We start from the raw sequence: 24,053 nt of genomic DNA on the forward strand, positions 1-24,053 counted from the left end.
TTTGAAAGGGAGATATGTAAATACGAATGTTAGAGGGAGCGCGCTAATATTAAAAAACGATAATAATTCAGCGAAAATGGTAAAAATACGACTCGTTTGAAATAGAAAATCTTAAAAAATAACATATTTTTTTAGGAACATAAAATCTATTAAATATAAACATAAAAAGGGTGAAAAAAATATATTACAAATCGTTAGAAATTCGGAGTGCAGTGGCTTCAATTAATTAAATCATACCGTCAAAATTGGGTGGCTTTTTATCATGACGAATTTTACTTGCAAAAACACCGTTGATAAAATTTTAAAACATAAAATTGTAATTAATGCATTATTGTGTTAAAATTAATTCTATTTTATTAAAATGTTTTTTTGTAATACATTAGCTTATTTTACATTAATGGCGTACTCCGTTGTCGAGGGATAAGGTTTTCGACTTCGAATCACTTCGAAATCACGAATGCCGAAATCCCGAAGGCCGAAATCTTGAATGACCAAATTGGCCAAATTAAAGTATGCAAAATCTTGAAAGCCGAAATCTCGAATGACAAAATTCTTAGGTAGACAAGTTCACAGTAAACATAATCTTGAAAGCCGAAATCCTTAAAGTCTAAATAAATCAGGAATTCTGAATAATTATCCAAATTTCCGAAAGGCCAACTTCTAAAAGGACGAAAACTTGAATGTTGTCATTACAAATGTAATGGAAAACATCTTAAAGGCTTCTCCTGGTGCCTTCTCCTATCGGAGGTTGGCTAACATTAAGGCAATCATATCATTGTTTGTTTGAATTTAACAATTTACCTCAAAATACAAAAATTTCATTATTTTTATACCGAATAAAAAACCATCCCTCCATAATAATATCACACAGTAACCGAGAGAGATTTTTTACACAGGGATGGGGGACACTGTAGCGACCGGAACACCCTGTGGTTGCTCATGATGAATTGCATTAATTTTTGGAACATCCTGTACGGCGGGGGGTCGGTTTGACGAATATCTAGGGGTTGAAATGCCTTCCGGAATGTGAAAAGGAAAAATTGGAAAATTCTTTTTTGTATACAAAGAATGAAATCAATTTAATTGTAATTTCGTAATTTTTAAACTCGAATATTAACAGCTTGTAAATTACATTTTAAATTGTGAGATAAAATTTTATTCAACATGATATTTTGACTCTTTTTTGTTATGTGATACAAGAGTACCATTCACCTGGAGCAATGGAAGCTTTAGCATCTCCATTGTTGGAATTGTTCTCAGAATTTTAGGCAGATGCAGGAAAGAAGATTTTAAAGTACGACAATTCATTATTGTAATCGTTTTGATAGCGGAAATTTATTTTGTTGAAGTTGAACAATTTTCAGAAAGAAAATGCTGTGATAATTTCATGACGTCAGAGCTTTCCGTTCAAATTTTAGATAAAATAACTCAAAAACATCGATAACGAAAAAAAACATGAACAAACCATGTTTTTTTATTGCGTATATCGCACAAGAGTTCCAACTGCTTTCTGGAGCTTTCTGGAGCCAGTGAGACTATGGCATCCCCAACTGGGAATATGTTGTGAGACTAAAGGTAGTGGGGAGAGAAAGGATATTGAGAAGAGGAATTTGGGGCAATTTAGATCTGGTCGCCAAACAGGAGGCGGTCTTTTGGAGGTCTTGTTTTGAAATTTTAAATGTAGATTCGTTTTTTTTTTAAAATTAGCGTCCTTACGAGAGCTCTGAAGGGGTACCATCAGTACCTAAAACAGGGCGGGGAAGTAGTGGGCCTCCTCCAAAATGGTCGCCAAACACAGCTAAAGCCATTTTCAAGCAAATTTTCGCTTCTTAATCGTGGTCTTTCACCAGGCCGATAATAAATGTAAATTATCAAATAAAATTTACTTGTGCACTCTGGGAATCGAACCCGCAGCCTCCGGATTCGTAGCCGAGGATCGTAAGCACTCGAATGTCAAGTGCGAAAAGTTTTGCCGTTTGAGCCATGATACAAACAGATTAATTCTACTTCTTATTTAACGTTATTAACCAATCTAATAAACTGGCTAATAATAAATTAAGCAACCCTCTCGGATTCATTACAGGGGGTTGTGTATAAAAAACAAGATGAAACCACCCTGACAAATTCTGAATTACTGCAGCCACTCGCCAGAACACAACTTTTCTCTCTCCCCGCACGCTTCAATAAGGGATGCAGTTCGTTTTCAGAGTAGAAACCACCCTTAATACAGTTTTCATTTAAATGTAATCAATTTCACCCCTAATAGAGCAGTTATGATGTCATAAATATGATACTCTGTGTGATGGAATTTTAATGCGGTTTTGTTAGTTAGAAGCATGTATTTTCATGATGATTATATTGTATTATTAATGAGATCAGAAAATAATGCTAGGTCGATGAAAGTGTAGTGAATAACATTAAGAAAGGGGCACTGGTGTTAATATGTCAAGTAGAAAAAAATAACACCCCTTGAGGACATATTTTATTTATATATAAAACTTATCCAACAAATAACTAGTATTACAACTTTTGGACAAAAAAGCTTCTTATATCATAGTATTAAATTCTACAATAAAATAGCACTCTCACTCAAAAACCTAAACATTTTAACATTTAAATCTCAAATAAAAAGCTGGATACGTAATATAGGGAGATCTGAAATAGAAAATATACTGATATCAAACACAGACTAAAACCGAATCTACTAAACCGAACTATACAAAAAAACACTATCTTACTTATTTTAAAATTATTAAAAAAAAAATTATAAAATAAAGTACATGATATATGTTATTAATTAAATTCATATGTTACTTTGTTGTAATATTATTTTCTTATAATTAAATTATAATATGTAAATGAAATCCTCAGCACGGGAGATCCCAGTAAGGATATCATTATCTCTATATGTTACTAAGAAAAGAAGACAAAAAATCTTTTTTTTTCTTTTCCGATTTTATGTCCGGGTTAAATCTTCCCCATAGGAAAAACTAAACCCTTCCACACACTTTTCCACAAATGATCATCCAGTCAATCAACATTATGCAAGTGCATTATATAAGCAAAATAAATACAAAACAATACACGAACAACACGTAAACTCGCCAGAGATCAAATGAGAAAATAATTCACCGACTCCAGATATTTTCATATCAGAGGGTTCGGCTCGGTAGAACTCCTAACAGGTCCTATAAATCCTACTGATCCCTTAGCATAAATATTTAAAAAATCTTTCGTTATCCTACATGTATTCAAAATGAATGATTTTTGCATTTTTATATATGAATTTAATTTATTATTATTTATTTATATTAAAAACGTAATAATTTAGTGGAACAGTAATCGTAAACTAAAACTTTCTACGTAAATTATATAGAGCCCATGCAGACGAATTTTATTGTATTAATTTGTGTTATTATTGTTGAGTCAACCTCGCTAACAACTGATTGTGTAGGACTGACATTTATTTTGTTTTAAGTGCATTCAGCAAACGCGTATATGTCTGCGTGTGTATGGGTGATTGTCTCCAAAAATTGATAGAATGCATTGTCATCGATAACGAGTCTATTTGTCAAGTTTCATCTTGATCGTATATCGGGAAGTGGGTTAATTTCCACTTCCAAGATTCGCATTAATTAAATCACGAAAACAAAATTGAAATTCAAATACATATATTTTCTTGTGTCTAGTACCCATTTTTGAAAATATCCTTCTCTAATCAAATTTATCCTAATTTCAAGGTTTATCTTAATTTGTCTTTTTTTATTATCTTTCCAGGATCGTAAGAAACAAAGCTGCCGAAAAAGCGAAACACGTTCACCAACAATCCCAACAAGACCAGGATGGACACAACCAAACCCATGGATCCGTTGTTTCTGTAAGTAGTTGCCTATCTTTTTCCAAATTCTAGTTTTTTTAACTCCCAAACGGCTTTTACATACAATGAAGCACATCTTTTTATGAACACAATACATTGAAAATGTAACATAGAATATAACATACAACAGTAATGTATAAGTAACTGTTGTGTTCCCACAAACAGTTCTCCAACTCGTTGTAGAAGGAGATTTTAGAGAATAAGTTCTTTATATTAAATCAGGGATTTATTCAATACTTCGCGTATTACAAGAGTGACTTCGATGGTCGACCTAACTGGGAGCTGGCTAAATGAGATCTGTATACCCCATGTTTGTCTGGAAGCAGCCTAACTGGCCCTAGCGACTACTGACTACTAGCTGCCATCTTGCGGACTTCCAAGCAAGCTCTTTGCACTGCCCTCTATGAGTGCATCTGTGAAGCTCTTAGCTAACTCACTTCCCAACATAAAGCATGAATATTTTTTTTACATTAACTCACACGCGAGGCCCTCAAGGCCTATGTCATCTTTTGGAATTTGTTTGCGCCCGTACATACGCAATATGAATATGAATAAATAGTTTTGTCTATAAAAAAACTCAATCCTTTCAAAAAAGGCATAAAATAAAATATTGGATTGAATCATCGATACATGTCGTTAAGATTCCCACTTTATTTTAGAGATTTGATAGCGCAAATTCAACCGCCAGTCTTTCCAATACACCAGGGCGCTCGTCGTATATTTCTGTGCACGGCTGCTTCACTTACGTCTTGAAGATATTGGCTTTATTTTATTTCATAATATTTTCGCTCAAGTTCCTTATTCAATTAATTACTAACATCTACAGTAGAAATCTTTGTTCTGATGGTTTGAGACTTTGCTAAATTTAGTTCAACAGCCAAGACGCTGTACCTAAAATGTTAATGGCATAAATTTTAACCAATAATCATAATTCCTCTTCTTTTTCTTCCAGGTGATAACTCATTCCGGCGTTGCGACAGGAGAGCCCCAGGTGAGCAGTACCGGCAGTTACAGCATCAGCGGGATACTTGGACTGCAGCCGGCTGGGGCGGGGGCGGGCGCCGCCGTGGTCACCTCGGGGGCGGAGCACGCCGCCCATCACAGGCGGAAGAGACACGACGATAACGGTAGGGTTAACTATTCATTTGTTTGTTGTGAAATTCTAACAATTTTCAACTGCTTGTTGTGGAAAATTGTGTTTTTATTTAACGTTGTGGGTTGCTTACTTTATATTTTAAGGTGATTCACTACGTAGTAATGCAAAATCGTGTGTTTTTTGTTTGAAAATTTGGTCGCCTAGAAATGTTTCAGATGCTTTAAATAAATACCGCGAGTATAATACATCTTGGCCTTTAAAATAATCGAGTATTTTTTACATAAGTCTTTTTATAAGCCCAGAAAAAAATCATTTATAAGGCCTATAAAAACTGCTTTATAGTTCAAAATTTTCTACTTACGAACCCATTTTTGGTTATGGTTTCATTGTATAATGTGGCAAATTAAGTTATTTATAAAATGATCGGAAAACATTTAAATATTTAGTCCTGACAATCCACAAAATAAAATAAAAGGCACTTTTTGGCAATGTTTTTTTCTTGCGTAAATCAAAACAGCTGGATGGTGTTAAGCGTGAATTTAAGCCTTATCGCCATCTAGTTAAGGAGTGTTATTGATGGCGGCTCGATTCAAAATATTACACGACGTAGTGCATCGCCTTAAGATGAAATTTAAAATATTTTTTATTATTTCTGACACTTTCTGGTAACGTATTAAAAAAACTTTACTTCAAATTTATAGTCCAATTAAACCTTTTTTTTATTTTTAGAATTGGGAGAATCGATTTTTCCTATTATTTTTAAATTGTGCAGTTTTATTTAAAATTTGTAATGTTCCATGGTAGAATTATAATTCATTTAGTTCCTCTAAATTCTTTAAAAAGAAGTTCTGATGAATATGCATATGATTTAAGTAGAATAAATTGTTTTAAATATTCATTTTTTACTATTTAAAGCGGTTGTGTTTCCACGTGAAGAAAATTTACTGATATAATGGATTGCAAATTTATTGAAAATCTGGTCAAATTTTTCGTATTCCTGTTATTAACGGGACTGCAGGAATTTAATGATTGAAGTGACAGATTCCCAACAAACTCAGTGAAACATGTATCTATTATTTTTTTCATTTCGTCAGTAGTTTAATAGGATAAGCGAAGTCGTAAGAACACGTATATTTTCTGAATTTACTGTTATTTTGTTGGGAAATTGCGTGCTATCACGGTTTTAACAGGATTTTAATAAATCATCAGTTTTTGATGATTGGAATTTTTCTATAATGCCATATTGTATTATTGATTGTCAGAAGGCAAAGTACGTCATTCTGAGTAATTCTTTATTTAGTATTACAATTTTATATGACCGCATGAATTTTCAAAAGCTTTTATCATTTATTAAATATTAATGTTCAAAATTGTAAATGGTAGTGTAGACAGCCTTGATTTAATTAACCTCATTGAATTTGATGTACCCATAAGAGCTACTCGTTCTAAAACCCTGTTTAATTGTAACAAGTCTAAGACTGAACATTTCAAACACTCGCTTGTACCTAGATTACATGAAATTAGTAATAGGTACGCAGATGTAGCGGATCTGTTTAATTGCACAGAAGCTAGGTACAAAAAGGTTTAATATCATATCTTTTCATACTTACGTAAAAATTCAAATAAATATGTATATAAAATGAACTTCCTGGGGCAACTGATGAAACTTGGGTCAATAAGGTGAACCAACAGCTTGATTGGCACTTACCTGCTTTCAACCAAAACCTGAAAATAAATGCATATATTTTAGCTATTGTACTATATTATATCATGTATCTGTACTATCATATATTTCAATCAATACTAATCTAACATAGTCTACCTATAAGTTTTGCATGTACTTGTATCTCCAACTTTTTATATCCATCTAGATCTAGAGTTTCTGTTAATTGTATATTTTCTGATGTCACTGTTTATAATTCACTGTATATGGTTTATTATATACCGTTGATATTAAAAATAAATAAATTAATACAATATTCTTATTTAATTTGTTTTATTTCCATTTCAAATTGTAATTAAAGATAAAAATAAGTGCGTAATAAAGCATAATACTTTACGGCAGTTTGCTCCGAATCGCAAATTACAAACCTTAGGGGTCCGACCATAACTTAGCCGGGCCCCGTTCACAAACTTATCTAAGAGGAACAACTTAGTTAAGGAGCCCTCAGTTAAAACTTTAACTTGGCTCCAGAAAGTTTAACAGAGTCGCGATGTTGCCAAAAAGACTTGTTCTCGAAGGTATTAATTTTAGTTCAACGATCTGATTCAACTGTGGAGGTAAAAAAGTACGTTCTACTTTGATTTTTATTTACATAATTAGTTTTTTATTTTGTTTTATTTAAGTACAGTACAGGCATAATGTTAACAAAAGTAAATGACGAACAAGAATGTGTTTAAGAAAAAAGTGTTTTCTTAGTGTTCGCGGTGCAGGGGATAAATATCTTGTATTTGTGTGGTAGGCTATTGAAAATGATCATCCTCCTCGTTGATTTTCTTGATGGTGTGATAATAATAAAATAATAATAATAATACTTGGATGACTTGTATAGCGCCGTTTTTGTGCAAAAACACCTCAAGGGCGCTGTACAAACTTATAATACATTTCTACAGTGATCTATGTTATTACTTAACTATTTATGGAGAAAATATACAGTACAATACTTACCTGGTAGGTCACTTGAGATTAACACTTAATTAACATTATCTAATTGTTTATTGGAAAAATTTAGATACAAGATTTAGGACTTAATTGAAAAATTGAATATAACTGGACTTTCTCTTAGGATTGGTATATTTAATTTAAGGGTACGACAGCTTAAAAGGGTAAGTTTTTAGTTTTTAGTTTTGTAGATGATGATAATTTGGGATAAAATGTTTGGTGTACCAACTGATGATTGTACAATTTTACGTAAAAGCGATTATCAGAAAATTTCCGTCTGGCGTCAGAAGGTGAAGTGTATAGTGCAAAATTCAATTAGTTAAATAAACCTGCACGAAAATTGATTACACGGGTTAATTAACAGTTACAACTGTGAACTTCTATCCAAAAAAGTAAATTTCAAATATTCTCTTATTTGTAGTGAAATAGTCGTTCTTTCTGAATGTTTCTTTTTTTTATATTGTTTAAAGTTTGTCTATCCTTACAACAACAACAAAGTCATTTAGAGAATAACAAAAAATAAATATAATTAACAATTAATTAAATTGATTCAACAATCAACAGTTGAAACTTTACAACGGAAAATCACCAGACCAGAACTCTTTTAAGTCCCCTCAGTTTGGGTCAACTTTTCTCCACATAAAACTGTTCCTAATAAATTCCGGATTGTCTTCTTCTTTTAATTGGTTAGTATTCCAGTTCTGGAACAGCCCGGGCTCAATTTCCCTCTGGGAATCCCGCAGAGACGATTTCCAGTCCGCATCCCTAAAAGAAAGAAAATAATATATCACTAATTCGCTCGGTTCTTCGGAGTTTTAGAGCTATTAAAACAATTTGAAATATTTTCTGGTAACTTTAAATGAATTCGTTATTCGTTTTAAGTTAATGAATTACATAGTATAATATAACATTATTAAACTAAACATAATATGTACATTATTTTCGTATAACACTTGTTTTAACGACAGAATGGCAACCGGTTTCACTGAATTTTTTTACAGGCTCCTACAATGACTTAACCGAGATTTCAATATAACTATTTTTTTTGAAAACTTTATTGCTAGATATTTCAAAGCTCCACAGCTAATTATGGAAATAACAGGACAAAAAGTGCCGAGACCTAGACATTTCGAACAGATGCGAATACCAATTCAAAATAGTCACATTCAACCGGTGATTCCAGTTGGAAACAGTTGTGCAAATTTCATGATGCCAAAGCTCACCGTTCGGGAGTTTTCGCTGCTTTATATAAACGGTTGTTCTGCTTCTGTAACGCACCTGCGCTGTTCACTTAGGTTCCAAACTACAAAACGTTATAAAAGTATGTTTCAAAAGTAAAATATTTTAATAACAGGAACACAAGACAATATGTAACATTATTCTGCAATACATACACGACCAACTATCAGACACACTCACTAACCAATAGGATGCATGATCTAGGAACAAGTTTGAGGGTACTATTGATATATTTATAGAATTAAATCTATGCCAGCATTTAGTTAAATCCTACAAATTATAGTATCGTTGGTAATGTAGTTTAAATGATTTGTCTTATATGTAGTATTTTTCTACAGGGTTTTCCAATAAGAGGTGTTATTTTTAATAGCCCGCTATTTCGGTAGATGTTACTTTTGAAGCTGTCATTTTTTGACATTTAACAAGTAGAAACTACGTCATTAATAAAAATGGAACGATACACGCTTCAACAACGCATTGAAATGATTAAAATTCAATTGAGTGAATCAAATGCAAATCATCTTGAGTGATGAGGCCCATTTCGACCTCGGTAGCTTCATCAACAAGCAAAATTGTCGCATCTGGGGCTCGGAAAACCCAAGAATTATTGTTGAAAAGCCTCTTTATTTTCAATGTGTGACTGTTTGGTGCAGTTAATTGTCCGGCAGAGTCATTGCACCTTACTTTTTTGAAAATGAGGCTGGAGCAACAGTTACGGTGAATGTATTGCGCTATTGAGAGATGATTAATGATTTTTTATGGCCGAAATTGGATGGTATTGATTTGGACAACGTTTAATTTCAACAAGACGGCACTGCGTGCCACACAAGCAACGAAACCATTGATCTTTTACGATTGAATATCAAAATAACACCTCTTATTGGAAAACCCTGTAGTTTATATATTATTTTGTGTTACTGTTACATGTTTTATCAGTTATAAAAATGCGTTTTATAAATTGTATTTTATTTTCAGATGACAACCGAGAATACACCAGCCAATCAGACGAAGACATCAAAAGACAGAGAAGTCACTACAATGGTGACCAGCTCTACTCTAACGTAAGTTTCCTTTTGAAATATACACATTAAAGAAACCCTCTGATACAACAGTGCTCTTCGATATGTCATTTATTTGTCGGTATGCAAAACTATGAAAATCTTACCGGCTGCGCCAATGTTATTTTAAGTGTTTTGTATGGAGGTCACTAATGTAGATAACATTAATATTCTTCTTTTAATGTAGTTTGTTGATGAGGCACCTATTTAAGGAACTACTAGTATGGCGGACTAATCGTTTACTTGAATGATGGTCTGGAACAGAAAGAGGCTGAGTGTGTTCGCGCTACTGCGTATGAAGGCTGTATATTGTCGTCTCCCTCTAATGCTACGATAAACATATTAAATAATTTTATTCAATGTATAAAAAAACACTTTATTTATAAGCAAGTTCTGTGGTATAATTATTTGGCGCCCCCCGTGGTCGAAGGTCGATGGTTTAAAACTCGGCCATCTGCTGACAAACTGCTTAGGCAGTTTAGCGGGTATAAATAATAAAAATAAAAATAAAAAAAATAAAAAAATATAAAAAAAAATAAAAAATAAAATAAATAAATTTTATGTGATGAATTTGTGTTATTTCTCAATTTATTATTTTAAAATAATACATTTTATACATGTGGCAAGTGTGGAAGATACTCTCAGTATCGACGTAGTGTAACACCATCATTTAGAATTGTAACAGTGCTTGAAATGGCTTTCAAGAACTGTCAGATCTGAATCTCCAGGTTCGCCCACATCTTCCTCTTCCCCATCTCCTTCCCCTCACTACCTTCAGCCTCACAACATATCCCAATTGGGATAGCCATTCTTCCTCCCTGTGTCCATAATCCATATCTCAATACTTCTTTGTTAGGTTGCAACATTGGATCTATATTCTTCCTTCCCTTGTACATAATCCACATTTTTATTTTTATTGTTCTTCAAAGTACAATCCCATTACACCGCAATTAAGCAGTTTGTCAACAGGATGTTCATGTTCAATTACAATATAACATATGTTCATAATATTATTACTTATTACAATACAACTTATACATCATATTTATCACCAACCACTGCCATAATCAAAAGTATTACTAATACAGAGTATCTCTGCTTAGTAGCCATGTTTTCAGCATATATCTGAATCTCTGAGGTAATTCGCATTTTTTATATTGCTTGGTAACATGTTGAATATTTTGGGCACGCTGTATTCCAGGGTTCGCTGTCCGTATTTATTATTATGTTTTGGTACAAGCATTCCTTCATTTTTTGTGAACCTAGTATTATGTTCATGTTCGACTTTCCTCTTATATTCAAAGTCAGATATATGCTGAATCAATATTTTGTGCCATAATAAGGCCTGTACCGGTAAGACAGTCAAGTTCCGATACAATAATGATATGTTTCGCCTCTGTGAAAATATCTGTTTTGGAACTAGTAATTTAATCATAGAATTTTGTACTAATTGTAGGTAATTTAACGTAGTTTTGCAAGAGTGTCCCCATGTGGTTATTCCATATCGTAAAGTAGATTCCGCAAGTGATAAGTAAATTATTTTTAAAATATTCACAGGAACGAAACATTTCAATATTAACACTTCTTTTGAAGTCAGTTATTTTTTAATTATTTTTATTACAAGAGGCTATTAAACAGTTTTATAGAGAAATATTGCAAATTTCTTTCCCGAAGAGTCGTTTTAGCTGTAGGTTGGTGACATGTTTTTTGTACTAAGGATTTTGTGAATCGACTATGGTGTTATATCAATAATAACCTTGTTGATATAATTAAACCAAAACTTACATTAAAACTCCAATTTGTGTAAATTACAATGTAAATATATCTAAATACCAGCTGTAAGCGGGTAAATTTACCTGCAGTAGCATATATATATTTCTACCTGGTGTAGATTGTAAGTGTTTCTCGTTTGTCCTGTGTCCTCGTGCTCTTCTAACCCGTGTTTTGTCCGCTGTAATAAACCTACTATGTAATTAATGCCCTACTGTTAGCAGTAAAGTGGCCGCAGCGCTCGCAGGAGACTGCTTTGTTAATGGGCCAGCTTACACTAGGAGGCTGATGTCGTAAATGTACAAGTACAATATTTTATAATTTCTCAGGTATTCTGCACTTCATAATATTGTAGGATATGGAATGAAATACGCCGAATTCGGGTTAACATGTTGGAACGATAGAGAAATGCTTCAGAAATCCTTTGTTTTTCATATTACATATTTTCCGCCGGTACCGCTGCCCTAGGAATCATTTGTTGAACAACCAACACCTCTGTCATAAGTCACTTCAAGTGGTTCGCAACTTTTGATTACTTAGCAGGGGTGCCCGGGTTCATGGGGGTGACATTTGTCTAGGTCTTATTTATTGCGTAGCGGACGGATTGGGAGATACTTGTTGAGTGAGACCATTGGATGTCTCCAGCAGGACTCTCTCGACCCATCGCCTTGAACCGCAGTGGGAGAGAAGAACTACGTCCGTCACTCTTGAACCCACTGACCCCCAGATTCCCACCTTCTTACCCAACCCTTTTTTTCGATTCCTATCCACCCCTCATACCTTTTTTCTTCCCAGAACTTCGTCTCCTTCCTTTCCTTAAAAAAACCCTCCGCACAACACACAAAAGATGACAAATCACACCTTCTGTGTGAAGCTAATGTATTTTTTTTAACTACATTTTTATTAATACTCAATCAAAATAGGAAGTTTCTAGGCCTCTTCGATAGATCTAAATAAAACTCATATACAGGGTTTTCCAATAAGAGGTGTTATTTTGAATAGCCCGCTATTTTGGTAGATGTTTCTTTTTAAGCTCTCATTTTTTGACATTTGACAAGTAGAAACTACGCCATTAATAAAAATGGAACGATACACGCTTCAACAAAGCATTGAAATTATTAAAATTCACTTGAGTGAATCAAATGCAAATCATCTTGAGTGATGAGGCCCATTTCCACCTCGGTGGCTTCGTCAACAAGCAAAATTGTCGCATCTGGGGCTCGGAAAACCCAAGAGTTATTGTTGAAAAGCCTCTCTATCCTCAACGTGTGACTGTTTGGTGCAGTTTATGGTCCGGCGGAGTCATTGGACCTTACTTTTTTGAAAATGAGGCTGGAGCAACAGTTACGGTGAATGGATTGCGCTATCGAGAGATGATTCATGATTTTTTATGGCCGGAATAGGATGGTATTGATCTGGATAACGTTTATTTTCGACAAAACGGCGCTACGTGCCACACAAGCAAAGAAACCATTGATCTTTTACTATTGAATATCAAAATAACACCTCTTATTGGAAAACCCTGTAGTATCTACTATAAAACCATATTAAAACCTCCATAAAAAAGACATTTGACAAAATATTCGTAATAAAATTCTGCTTTAAATCGTAGAATCGTCAAAATTGGTTATTATCATCTTAGTTCCCCGGTTTTCTCATTTTCCCGACAATTCGAGCACTTTTCACTCAAACAAAGTGCCCATAAGCAGGCGCAATAGCTCTCTAACTCGGGCCTAACCTCCCTCCAGCCAAATTATACATGTTGAAGCTGGTGTACAGTAAACTCAATGTTGTTTGGCTGTAATAAGAAAACGCGGATAATCGAATTGTATTAACAAGCAAATAGCAAATTTATTGACGTTTTGAACATGTGTTTTTTTTTTTTTTTTTACAGTATTACCGCACAAGAGTCCCAACTGCTCCCGTCTGGAGCCAGTGAGACTATGGCATCCCCAATTGGGGTATGTTGTGAGGCTGAGGGTATTGGGGAGGGGAGGGAGATGGGGAAGAAGAAGGTGGGGAAGTACCTGGCTATTCAGATCTGGTCACCAAACACGGCTAAAGCCATTTCAAGCAACGTTTCAATTCTGAATGGTGGTCTTACACCAGGGCGATACTGAGAGTATCTTCCACTCTGGAACGTGCCGCAAATATACTATATATTATTTTAAATTAATTAATTGTGAAATAACACAAATTAATCAAATAAAATTTATTTGCGCACGCCGGGTTCGAACCCGCGACCTTCGGATCTGTAGTCAAAAGCGTATACCACTAGACCACGCCGGCCGTCAAATGGCCGTCAAATGGCCGTCAATGTGTGGGAGCTAAACGAAAATTTAAGCAAAAAGAAGTAATTTATTCTAGTAAAATATATATATATATTATTTTTTAATATGCATTAGATGTTAATTTTTAAAAAATATATAGAAGCACGTGGTGTTATGTTTTAAAACAGTTTTATAATTTTATTTTATCACCATCAAACATACTAATTTCGGTTGTATGTCTGTCTGTGATTGTAACTCTGGTCCAATGAATTTAAGTGCCATTTTTAAAACAAGAACTGATTGTGTCAAGAATTCAGACAATCAATAAAGTACCTATCTATAGTATAATATTTTTTTACCTGAGAATAATTTCAATTCGAAATTTGAAACAATTTGAATATTTGAAGTGTTAATTTTGACAGGTAAAGTCAGATTTCATGATTTTTGAAAGATCTGTGTTTCTTATATTTTCAAGAAAGCGTTATTTACTACCTAACTAGATTTACAAACAAAATGTCCCATGATTTTACGCAGGTTTATTTTTATTATAATTTTGATAGATTTTAACTCCTTATTCATATCCTAGCATCTTACGGATTCAATTTATTTTCATAGCCCACGGTTGAAATGTAATAGCAAGATTTTTTAAAAAAAATGCCTTCAACTAACAATTTTAGGCAAAAATATCTGTGCAAATTACATAACGCCGGAACTCAACAATAAAAATCTTATTCTACTTTAGAAAACCGCTCATTTTAGATCAAAAATATTCAAAATACATCATAGGCAATCGATACACTGGGTATCGATTTTCCAATTCAGGCCGCTCGCAATCGCCGTCGAAAGTACATAATTACGAGTACATACGCCAAACGCCAAAAGTTATTCCACTCAAACTACAAGAGGGTCGAACCATTCGTTATTCGACTGCTATCGTCGAAGGTAGATTTTCTCGTTTTGAAGCTGTTTAATCCTATGCGACAGTAAATTTTCTTATTTATCATAATAAAAAAAGTATCTTTCGATAAACGCCTTCACATTTTACAGTGATCTCACTGTTTCGTCATATAATACGGTCTGTTTTTTGTACAAACGCACTGCTTTACGGTAATTCTCCGTCTATTAGGAAAGATCTGAGGGAAGAGAATAAGAAGAGAAGAAGATGAAATTTCTAGAAACAAGAAGAGAAGAAAGAAGAAGGTACGAGTAAATGAAACTGAGAGAAAAAAAAAACAAGATGAAGAAAGCGAGATAGACAGATTTAGAAACACAAGATTTTCCAAAAGAAAGAAAAGGATGGACTGATTCCTAGATAGAATTTTCGAAAGTATTACTGCTTGTAAATCCGTTGTAATCTCTCCCTTTTTCTCATATAAGAATCATGCAACAGAAAGAGAGGTTATAACTGAGTTTTCAGTGTGGTATATATAAAGGTAGGTTGTGTAGAATTAGGGGTTGTTTTGAGAGGAGTAGGGGTTTTCTGAGTGCCTTTTCTAGGGAGGTGAGGTTGTGGGGTAGATTCCCTCTTTCGAGGGACATTTTACGCAAAATCTGGTGATATTTTCAACTCTTAAGGGATGTACACAAATATTTTAAAATTTTAAAAGAAATCATTTGTTAAAATGGAAAAGAAATTGCTCCAAATTAGTTCTTCAACTTATTTTAATAAGACGTACACAAATATTTTAAAATTTTAAAAGAAATCATTTGTTAAAATGGAAAAGAAATTGCTCCAAATTAGTTCTTCAACTTATTTTAATAAGACAAATTAAGTAGATAACTATCACACCATGATTCACAAAAAAATTTCAAAGATAATGTAAAAATTTGGATTAAAAATAAGAATAGGGCCTTTACCGGTGCATTCACCCAAATTTGCAGTTATTGAAGTCACCACATTACCACCACATTATTGAGCGAATACTTCTTAATACAAGTATAGGTATGTTCAATGGTATTAGGAACTAACACAAATAATTCTGCCTCAACACAGGCTAGCCTAGTGAGGCGGTATTTGAGAAACCACAACTGTGCTTTTATTTTCTATTTACCTTCAAAATATTATGTTTGTATTAATAGTTCTTAATTTTTGTTAAATTTATAACCTTAAATATAAAAGTTACAAATTAATGTACACCATAATATGTATGTATAGTTGTAATGTGTAAACTTTCCTAAATAAAGATATTATTATTATTATTATTATATTATTATATAAAAATAAAGATATAAATAAAGATATTATTATTATTATTATTATATTATTATTTCCCGCAGGGGTAAGCAGAGAAGATAGACCGTCAAACAATTCAAACACGATACTCATTCATGGCTTCATTCAAATTCATATATAGTCCAATTTATACTATTTTAATATCTTCAGTTTTTCTTCCATTCTCTTAAAATTACCCGTATCAAGTACCTATTTGATTCACTTGATCGTGTCGTGACTGTATCAAGCGTCCCCGACTGCTTCTACCATTCTTTTCTTGTCAAATATTCTCTCGACACTACTTTCTCACTTCTAAACCTCTAAATAAACCTCTTTATACATACAAATGGTCTTACTAAACGCGAATTTTAAATCTTACACAACCGATAAGCATCAATCAATGTATCGTAAATGTTTTCTAAATCAGCTGTATAAATTTGTGTTAACAGGTTTATTAGTAAGAGAACTAATTAATCTTTTGTATCCCTTCATTTTAAGAGAACTTCATTCTGTTTATACAAAATTTAATTTAAAAAATACTGATTGTGGTTGTGACGAAAGTTGGAATTGACTGTAGTATGTATTCAGACAAGAGATTAAGTAGATACTAAAACTATTTTATGTCGTTAATAATTTTAAATTTGAAAAAATAGTTATTGTTTTTGTTCGTGTTCATTTTGAAAGTAAAATTCTAACAGTCTTAAAAGGCAAAGGATCACTAGGCAAACATTTGCTTTATAAATATTCAACTTCCAAATCCTACAATTATTTGTAATCTCCCGTGATTTATCACGGTCTGCTAACATAATTTTGTTCAAATTTGGTATTATCCAAGTTTTGTAAAAAAAAAAAAATTTACCAACATAATTTAATTCAAAAACATCCCTTGGCAGCGGAAACTGCCTTGAATTAAGGCAGATTCAGGGTTGGGATTTCCAGTCCGGGGGTAATAATATACCACCCTCTCTCATAAATACACCTCCCCTCCCACCCTGGAGGGTGGCGGCCCCAGACCTCAACGTATTTAGGCAAATTACACCTCAAAACCGGGGATGAAACAAGCGGCACCCATTCCCAGCACTGGGACAACCAACCAACCGACATAGAGAACATACGGCGAGATTTTAAGCCCCATTCGAAAATTAATTCAATAATATAATTTTCGAATTGTAAAATAATAGGATTTGTACTATAAAATCACGGGATATTATCAATGTACGATATAAGCTAAAAAGCGCAGACCCTTTAAAAATCACTAAATCTGACTTTTCTTATCAAGGTCAACAATGAGAATTTTAAACCAATTGAATACACATTTTAAAAATAGAATAAAAATAATTTATTGTAAACAAATATTAACTTATAGGTAGGTACTTTATCGCTTGACTGAATTCCATCACACATCAGTTCCAATTTTGAAAATATGTTTCAAAAATAGAATGATAATAATATTACATTACGAGCAGATACATTGACGACTGTCTTAATTGAATTTATACTTAAATTCAAAACAAATCGGAGTTACTTGAAACGGGATTATAATCACTCACAGACAGACGCACAACCGAATTTAGTATGTTTGTAATTTGATGTTTGAGAGTGAATTTTATTAAAAGAAGTGGTTTTTCTAAAAATACGAATCATTCCCAAGTTACAAAATAACCTGACAATATTTGAATTATTTATACTCTCAAAGTCTCAATGCGATGCGAAATTTTTTCTTTGTAATGATGGGGGACTTAGTTAGCAGGGAATCAAATGCTTCCTAAATAACAAGCTTCAAAATAGGAAGATTTTGGCTTTTACCATACTAATTTCCGTTGTGTTTGTCTATGAGTGATTGTAACCCCGTTTCAAGGAACTCGGATTTATTTTGAATTTAAGTGTAAATTCAATTCATACAAATTATCAAATTATTTGTCTAACATTACTCCCTTGGCCTTCTTTATTTTATCAGCATTGTATATATTCTTCAAAGAATAGTTTCTAATCTTTCGTCTTCTTCTTCTTGCAGCTCTGGTCATCCAACAAGTGGAGTCTGAAGGACGAGTACAAGCTACTGTCGGAATTGGGGGCCCCCGCCTACTATGAGCAGGGGGGCGCTCCGCTGTTCGCCCCCTCCGCGCAGCCCGCCGCCCCCGCTCCCGCCCCCGCCCACGACGGCCTGCCGCCCTACGACGCGCCCGCGCTTTACAATCCGCCCATCGGCACTAGTTTAGGTAAGTACATGATTTTTGAAATTTAAAATGATAGTTTTCGATTCCATGACAAAACAAACAATTTTGAAAAGTGATAAAAAGTCATGAAGATCGATGAAAAAAATATCTATCCTAACCTAACCTAGTTAACCTAGTTGTGTTTAAAAGTCAATTGCATCGTGATTTTTTTATACTAACTAAAGCTTCGAGTTATAGTGGTCCCAGAGAGAGGTCGTACATGATGTCATAGCTTCTGTCTTTTTCGTTTTCATAAAAGACGTGTGAGAAGGAAAAAGACGATCATCAATGACTTATGTATGACCTCTCTTGAAGAGGCTCGGATTATATGAAGGAGGAAAAATAGATGACTACTATAAACATCTATCTAAAGCACATAGCATTAATCTATTGTCTTAAGCACCAAAAGCTCTCCAAAGTTGAGCTCTAGCGTAGTAAAACTTGAACAGCAGTGTCTGTCTAGAAATCCTAGGTAAACACAATCATATGACGGCCTCCGTGGTCGAGGGGTGAGGCTCTCTGAGGTGGCGGGTTCAAATATTGGCGTGCGCAAGTAAATTTAATTTTATTAATTTGTGTTATTTCACAATTTATTCATTTAAAATAATATGAAGTATATTTGTGGCACGTTCCAGAGAGGAAGATACTCTCAGTATCACCCTGGTGTAAGACCACCAATCAGAATTGAAACGTTGCTTGAAATGGCTTTAACCGTGTTTGGTGACCAGAACTGAATAGCCAGGTGCTTCCTCACTTTCCTCTTGCCCATCTCCTTCACCTCCCCACAAAATTTAGCCTCGAGATCTACTATACATAGTCTAACTGACTCCAGAAGGTTGGAAGCAGATAAAAAATATGCTTGTAATGAAATTTTCATAAATAAAAATATAAAATATCAACAAAATGAATACATTTTGAAAAGGTGTCGAATTCTAGTGGTAAAATTAGTTATGCACAAGTGTACGTAAACGAAAAAGTCTTCAAATGCTGGTTTTATAACATCATGAAGTATTACGAGTAAGCAGTACCGTTAATTTTAACTTGAAACCGCAAACAAACAGTATTTGTAAAATCCAATTCAACAGTTGTTGGCAAAATCATATCATTATTGCTACCAACACTAACCACAATCTTCTAAGTGCTCGCACTCGAAGCTATTCTCGAATTGAGGTGCAAATTTGAATGTCAAGTGCAATGGGTATTTTGTGCGGTTGTACAGGGTTTTCCAATAAGAGGTGTTATTTTGATATTTAATCGTAAAAGATCAATGGTTTCGTTGCTTGTGTGGCACATGGCGCCGTCTTGTTGAAAGTAAACGTTGTCCAGATCAATACCATCCAATTTCGGCCATAAAAAATCATTAATCATCTCTCGATAGCGCAATCCATTCACCGTAACTGTTGCTCCAGCCTCATTTTTGAAAAATTAAGGTCTCATTAGACTCCGCTGGACTATAAACCGCATCAAACAGTCAAACGTTGAGGATAGAGAGGCTTTTCAATAATAACTCCTGGGTTTTCCGAGTCCCAGATGCGACAATTTTGCTTGTTGACGAAGCCACCGAGGTGGGAATGGGCCTCATCACTCAAGATCATTTGCATTTGATTCACTCAAGTAAATTTTAATCATTTCAGTGCGTTGTTGAAGCGTGTATCGTTCCATTTTTATTAATGGCTTAGTTTCTACTTATCAAATGTTAAAAAATTACAGCTTCAAAAGTAACATATACCGAAATAGCGGGCTATTCAAAATAACATCTCTTATTGGAAAACCCTGTAGTTTCAAATAAGTATCTGTTTGTGCGCTTAATTCTTCTAAACTACCCAACGGATTTTGATAGGGTTTTCACTATCATTTAGAGATTTTTTCCGAAAGGATTATATGTATAATAAATGCATATCATATTTATAGAAAGTAGAGAAAAGTCGATGTTTTGTAATCAAGTCGCTAACGCTGGCTAAACCTTTTGAGATAAATTAAAATATTATACTACGAAATGTATACCTTAAAAAGATCTATGGAAAAGTCGAAGATGGTATATGTCTATCTCCCAAGGATAACCCCCAGCAACGCCGGGTCCGGGTCCAATAATAATATTTGCAAAACTTTCTATCTATTTTTTATGCCTATCCTATCTAAAATTCATAATAAACAAGTCGAAATAAGTAAGGTACTTATGCAAAGCCTTGCGGTATTCCGTCGTGCTCCCAAGAACTGCATTTATCAGCTGTGAAGTGATTTGAAGGTCTAGGACGACACGACATCTGGGTTCAAGTGGCTGAAGTAATACCACATAATAAGGTAGTTGTCCTGGCTGAGGTCGCAAATTGGTTTTGAACTTGGCGGCGTGATAAAAACAATGGTATAATTATTGAGATAAGTAGAGTTTACCGTTGTATTTTTACGCCCAATGAACGGTAAATTTCTAGAAATGTAATGGAACTCCTACCAATTTGAATAAAAATATATTATTTATCCAATTTACATTGACAATTGATTATTTGTTCAACAATTAATTTTCATTACAATATTGTATTTGTATGCCTTTCTCGAAAGAATTGAGTTTTTAAACGAACAAAACTATGTATTCATATTGCGTATGTACGGGCGCAAACAAATAACTTAATATTGTAAAGCAATATCTTGCAAAAAGCTTATTTTAATCAAATAAATTAATTAACGCCATCTACGAAAACGTAGATTATGACAAGCGTCACGTTTAACATTAAAGAAGAAATACAAGTACATGAAAAACTTTTAAGTAGACTCAGGTTAAATTAATAATTCCATGCAGTTGAATAGTTCCTCCACATCTGCTTATCTATTACTGACTTCCTGTATTCTAGGTACAAACAATTTTTTTTTAAATGTTTGATTTAAACATGATTTTGTAACGACTAGCTCTCGTAGGTAAATGCAATTCAATAAGTAAATCAAGTCTGTCTATAATAAAACTATTTAGAATTTTGAACTCAAATGAAGTCGGATATAATTTTTCGATATGAGAGTTTTAATAAATTTAATTCGTACATCAAATAATTATAGTAATAGTAATAATTATTTGATCATTTTTCCTACCCTGATGTATGGAAGTGAGGCATGAACGGGCAGAGAAAGTATGAAAGTAGATTGCTGTTAAAATGAGAACCCTGAGGCGTATGTATGCATGGTAAAACCATGTATCATCGTGTGAGAAATGTGGAAATCAGCAAAGAGTGCAAGGCTGATGTAAGCATAATGAGTAAGATCAAGAAAGGGACCCTTTGATGGTTTGGGCATGTAGAGCGAATGAGCGAAGAATGAAGTGTAAGGAGAATATATGATGCAAGTGCGAATGGTTGCAGAAATCGGGGACGCCCAAGGAATATATGGCATGATCAAGTGAATCAGATACTCGATACCATGTCAGAATCAGAATACTAGAAGAGAATGTATGAATGACAATGAGGCAAGAAGTGTGTTCCAAGATCGAGTTTTTTGGCGGTTCGTCCTCTCTGCCTACCCCTGCGGGAAAACTTAGTTAGTTAGTTAAATAATTATATTGATTACAATAGGAATACCGAGTTTAAACTTAATGTGTTGTGTTTAACATAACCTCGACAGCTATATAAATAATATCTCTGCTATACCCCAAACAAGAAAGGATATTCAAGGATAAATTCGTTGCCTTTAGCGAAAATCTCGCTCCAAACAAACAGATTCGACCCTTCTACCATTGTAGGTAAATCACCTTTTGCCAAGCATTAATCCAGTATTTCCGTTTAAAATAAATGTATTGCGGTGAGGTAGGTTCACCTGGGTATTTATTTAGTAGGGAAACATTTTAGCCAGGTGCAAATTGGGGACTCATCACTCCTAAGACAAATCGACACTCATTAAATAAACTACTGTGCTTTTTTAATGAACGCTATCGCAAATTTTAACAAAGGTTTGTTTGAAATAAATATTCTACTCTTTAATCACTTCTTTTCTGATTTATGTCAAAGGGTTTTATATTTATACAAATTTCAAGTAATTATATCATATTAATTAGGTTTTTAGTATCTAAAAATATCTTGCATTTGAAGTTTCTAGAACCGTATAAATGCGTTTTAAGGAGAGAGATATTCGTGAAAACAAGTTCATTTGAACGTGGTGTCAATTTTTACCTATTGCACAAATTATAAAAATTAAAAAAATATCTGCATAAGAAAACAGTCCATCTATGTTAAGACGATGTCGTGGATGGGGTCTTCATCTTTTGTATCAAATTACTCGATATAAAACTGTAGATTATTGACTATAGATACTCTGTCAGCATGAAACCTTAAAATATTAAATCTCAACGCAAAGGAAATTCTACGGAATTGTTTTAAGAGAAATTGTCAATCGGTTCTCTGGTCGTACGAGTAAGTCAAATAATATCGAGATTTGCCAAATGTAAACTTCAGTATAACTCATTTGCCAATGATTTTTTCCAGGTGGAGCAGAGAGCACCTTCGCCCTTGGCAGTCCTGGCCTGCCACCCCAACCTTCATCCCCACTCCTCCCTCTCCAGCAAGTATCCCACCCAACGCCCCTCCCCCTCCTTTTACCTCCCCACCAGCAGCAACAGCAACAGCAGTCCCAGCAGTCGCAGTCGCAGCAGGCCCAGTCGCAGCAGGCCCAGTCGCAGACCCTGTCACAGCTGACCCAGCTGTCACACCAGCAGCATCATCAACTGCCGCCGCCCCCGCACTACCCGCTGCCAGGGTTTGCGCACTATGCAGCTCCTGGTGAGTCGCCACCCCTGCTGACGTGTAAGGACCCGTTTTATTTTTTTTATACTTTTATGGTTTGATTTAAGTTTTTAATGTTTTGTTAGTCTTATGTAAAATAATGAACACTTTTTATTGTTTCTTCTTTGTTGCCAAGTCTTCTCTTTGTCGTGATGTCATCTCCTTTGTCGATATCATCTTCTTGTTGCGGTGTCAAATCGGTGTTGTGATATCTTCTCGTTACGGCATCAACCCTTTTTCGTGATTACAGCTCCATTTTTGGTAGCGAATTCTTGGTGTGGCATCTACTCCGAGTTGCGATGCCTTCTTGTTGCGACGTCAACTCCCTGTTGTGATATCATCTTCATGTTGCAGCGTCAACTCCCTGTTGTGATATCATCTTCATGTTGCAGCGTCAACTCCCTGTTGTGATATCATCTTCATGTTGCAGCGTCAACTCCCTGTTGTGATATCATCTTCATGTTGCAGCGTCAACTCCCTGTTGTGATATCATCTTCATGTTGCAGCGTCAACACCTTGTCATGATACCATCTCTTTTTTTATAGAATCTTCATGTTGCGGCGTCAACTCCGTTTCATGATATCTCATTGTTGTGGCGTCAACTCTCTGTTGTGATATCATCTTCTTTTTTGATTTCATCGTCTAGTTGCGGCTTAAACTCCATGTTATGATATTTTTTTATTGTGATATCATCTTCTTTCTGCGGGGTCAACTCTTTGTTATGATATCTTCTTGTTGTGATAGCAAATTCTTGTTGCGGCATCAACTACCTGTGTGATGTCATCTGTTTGGAGTTATGTCATAAGCCATAATAAAGGTTTCTCTATAAGAATCACACTTCAATTCCACATATCTCACTTTTCTTCTCAGGGTATTTTTTTCTCGTTAAATATTTT

At 34.3% G+C, this 24,053-nt stretch overlaps 1 protein-coding gene across 1 annotated transcript in view; it reads left to right on the forward strand.

Annotated features, from left to right (window-relative positions):
* Positions 1 to 24,053, forward strand: part of LOC149409923 (uncharacterized) — a 135,617-nt gene that overhangs the window by 96,309 nt on the left and 15,255 nt on the right. The window contains exons 5-9 of the mRNA XM_089649103.1: positions 3,778 to 3,877; positions 4,830 to 5,004; positions 9,850 to 9,935; positions 18,199 to 18,403; positions 22,861 to 23,154. Coding sequence (XP_089505229.1) covers positions 3,778 to 3,877; positions 4,830 to 5,004; positions 9,850 to 9,935; positions 18,199 to 18,403; positions 22,861 to 23,154 — 860 coding nt within the window. The remainder of the gene's footprint in view (positions 1 to 3,777; positions 3,878 to 4,829; positions 5,005 to 9,849; positions 9,936 to 18,198; positions 18,404 to 22,860; positions 23,155 to 24,053) is intronic.

Source organism: Hesperophylax consimilis, chromosome 29, assembly GCF_061612785.1.
Source record: "Hesperophylax consimilis isolate HC1 chromosome 29, BYU_Hcon_1.0, whole genome shotgun sequence".
In the NCBI taxonomy this organism is placed as follows: Eukaryota; Metazoa; Arthropoda; class Insecta; order Trichoptera; family Limnephilidae; genus Hesperophylax; species Hesperophylax consimilis.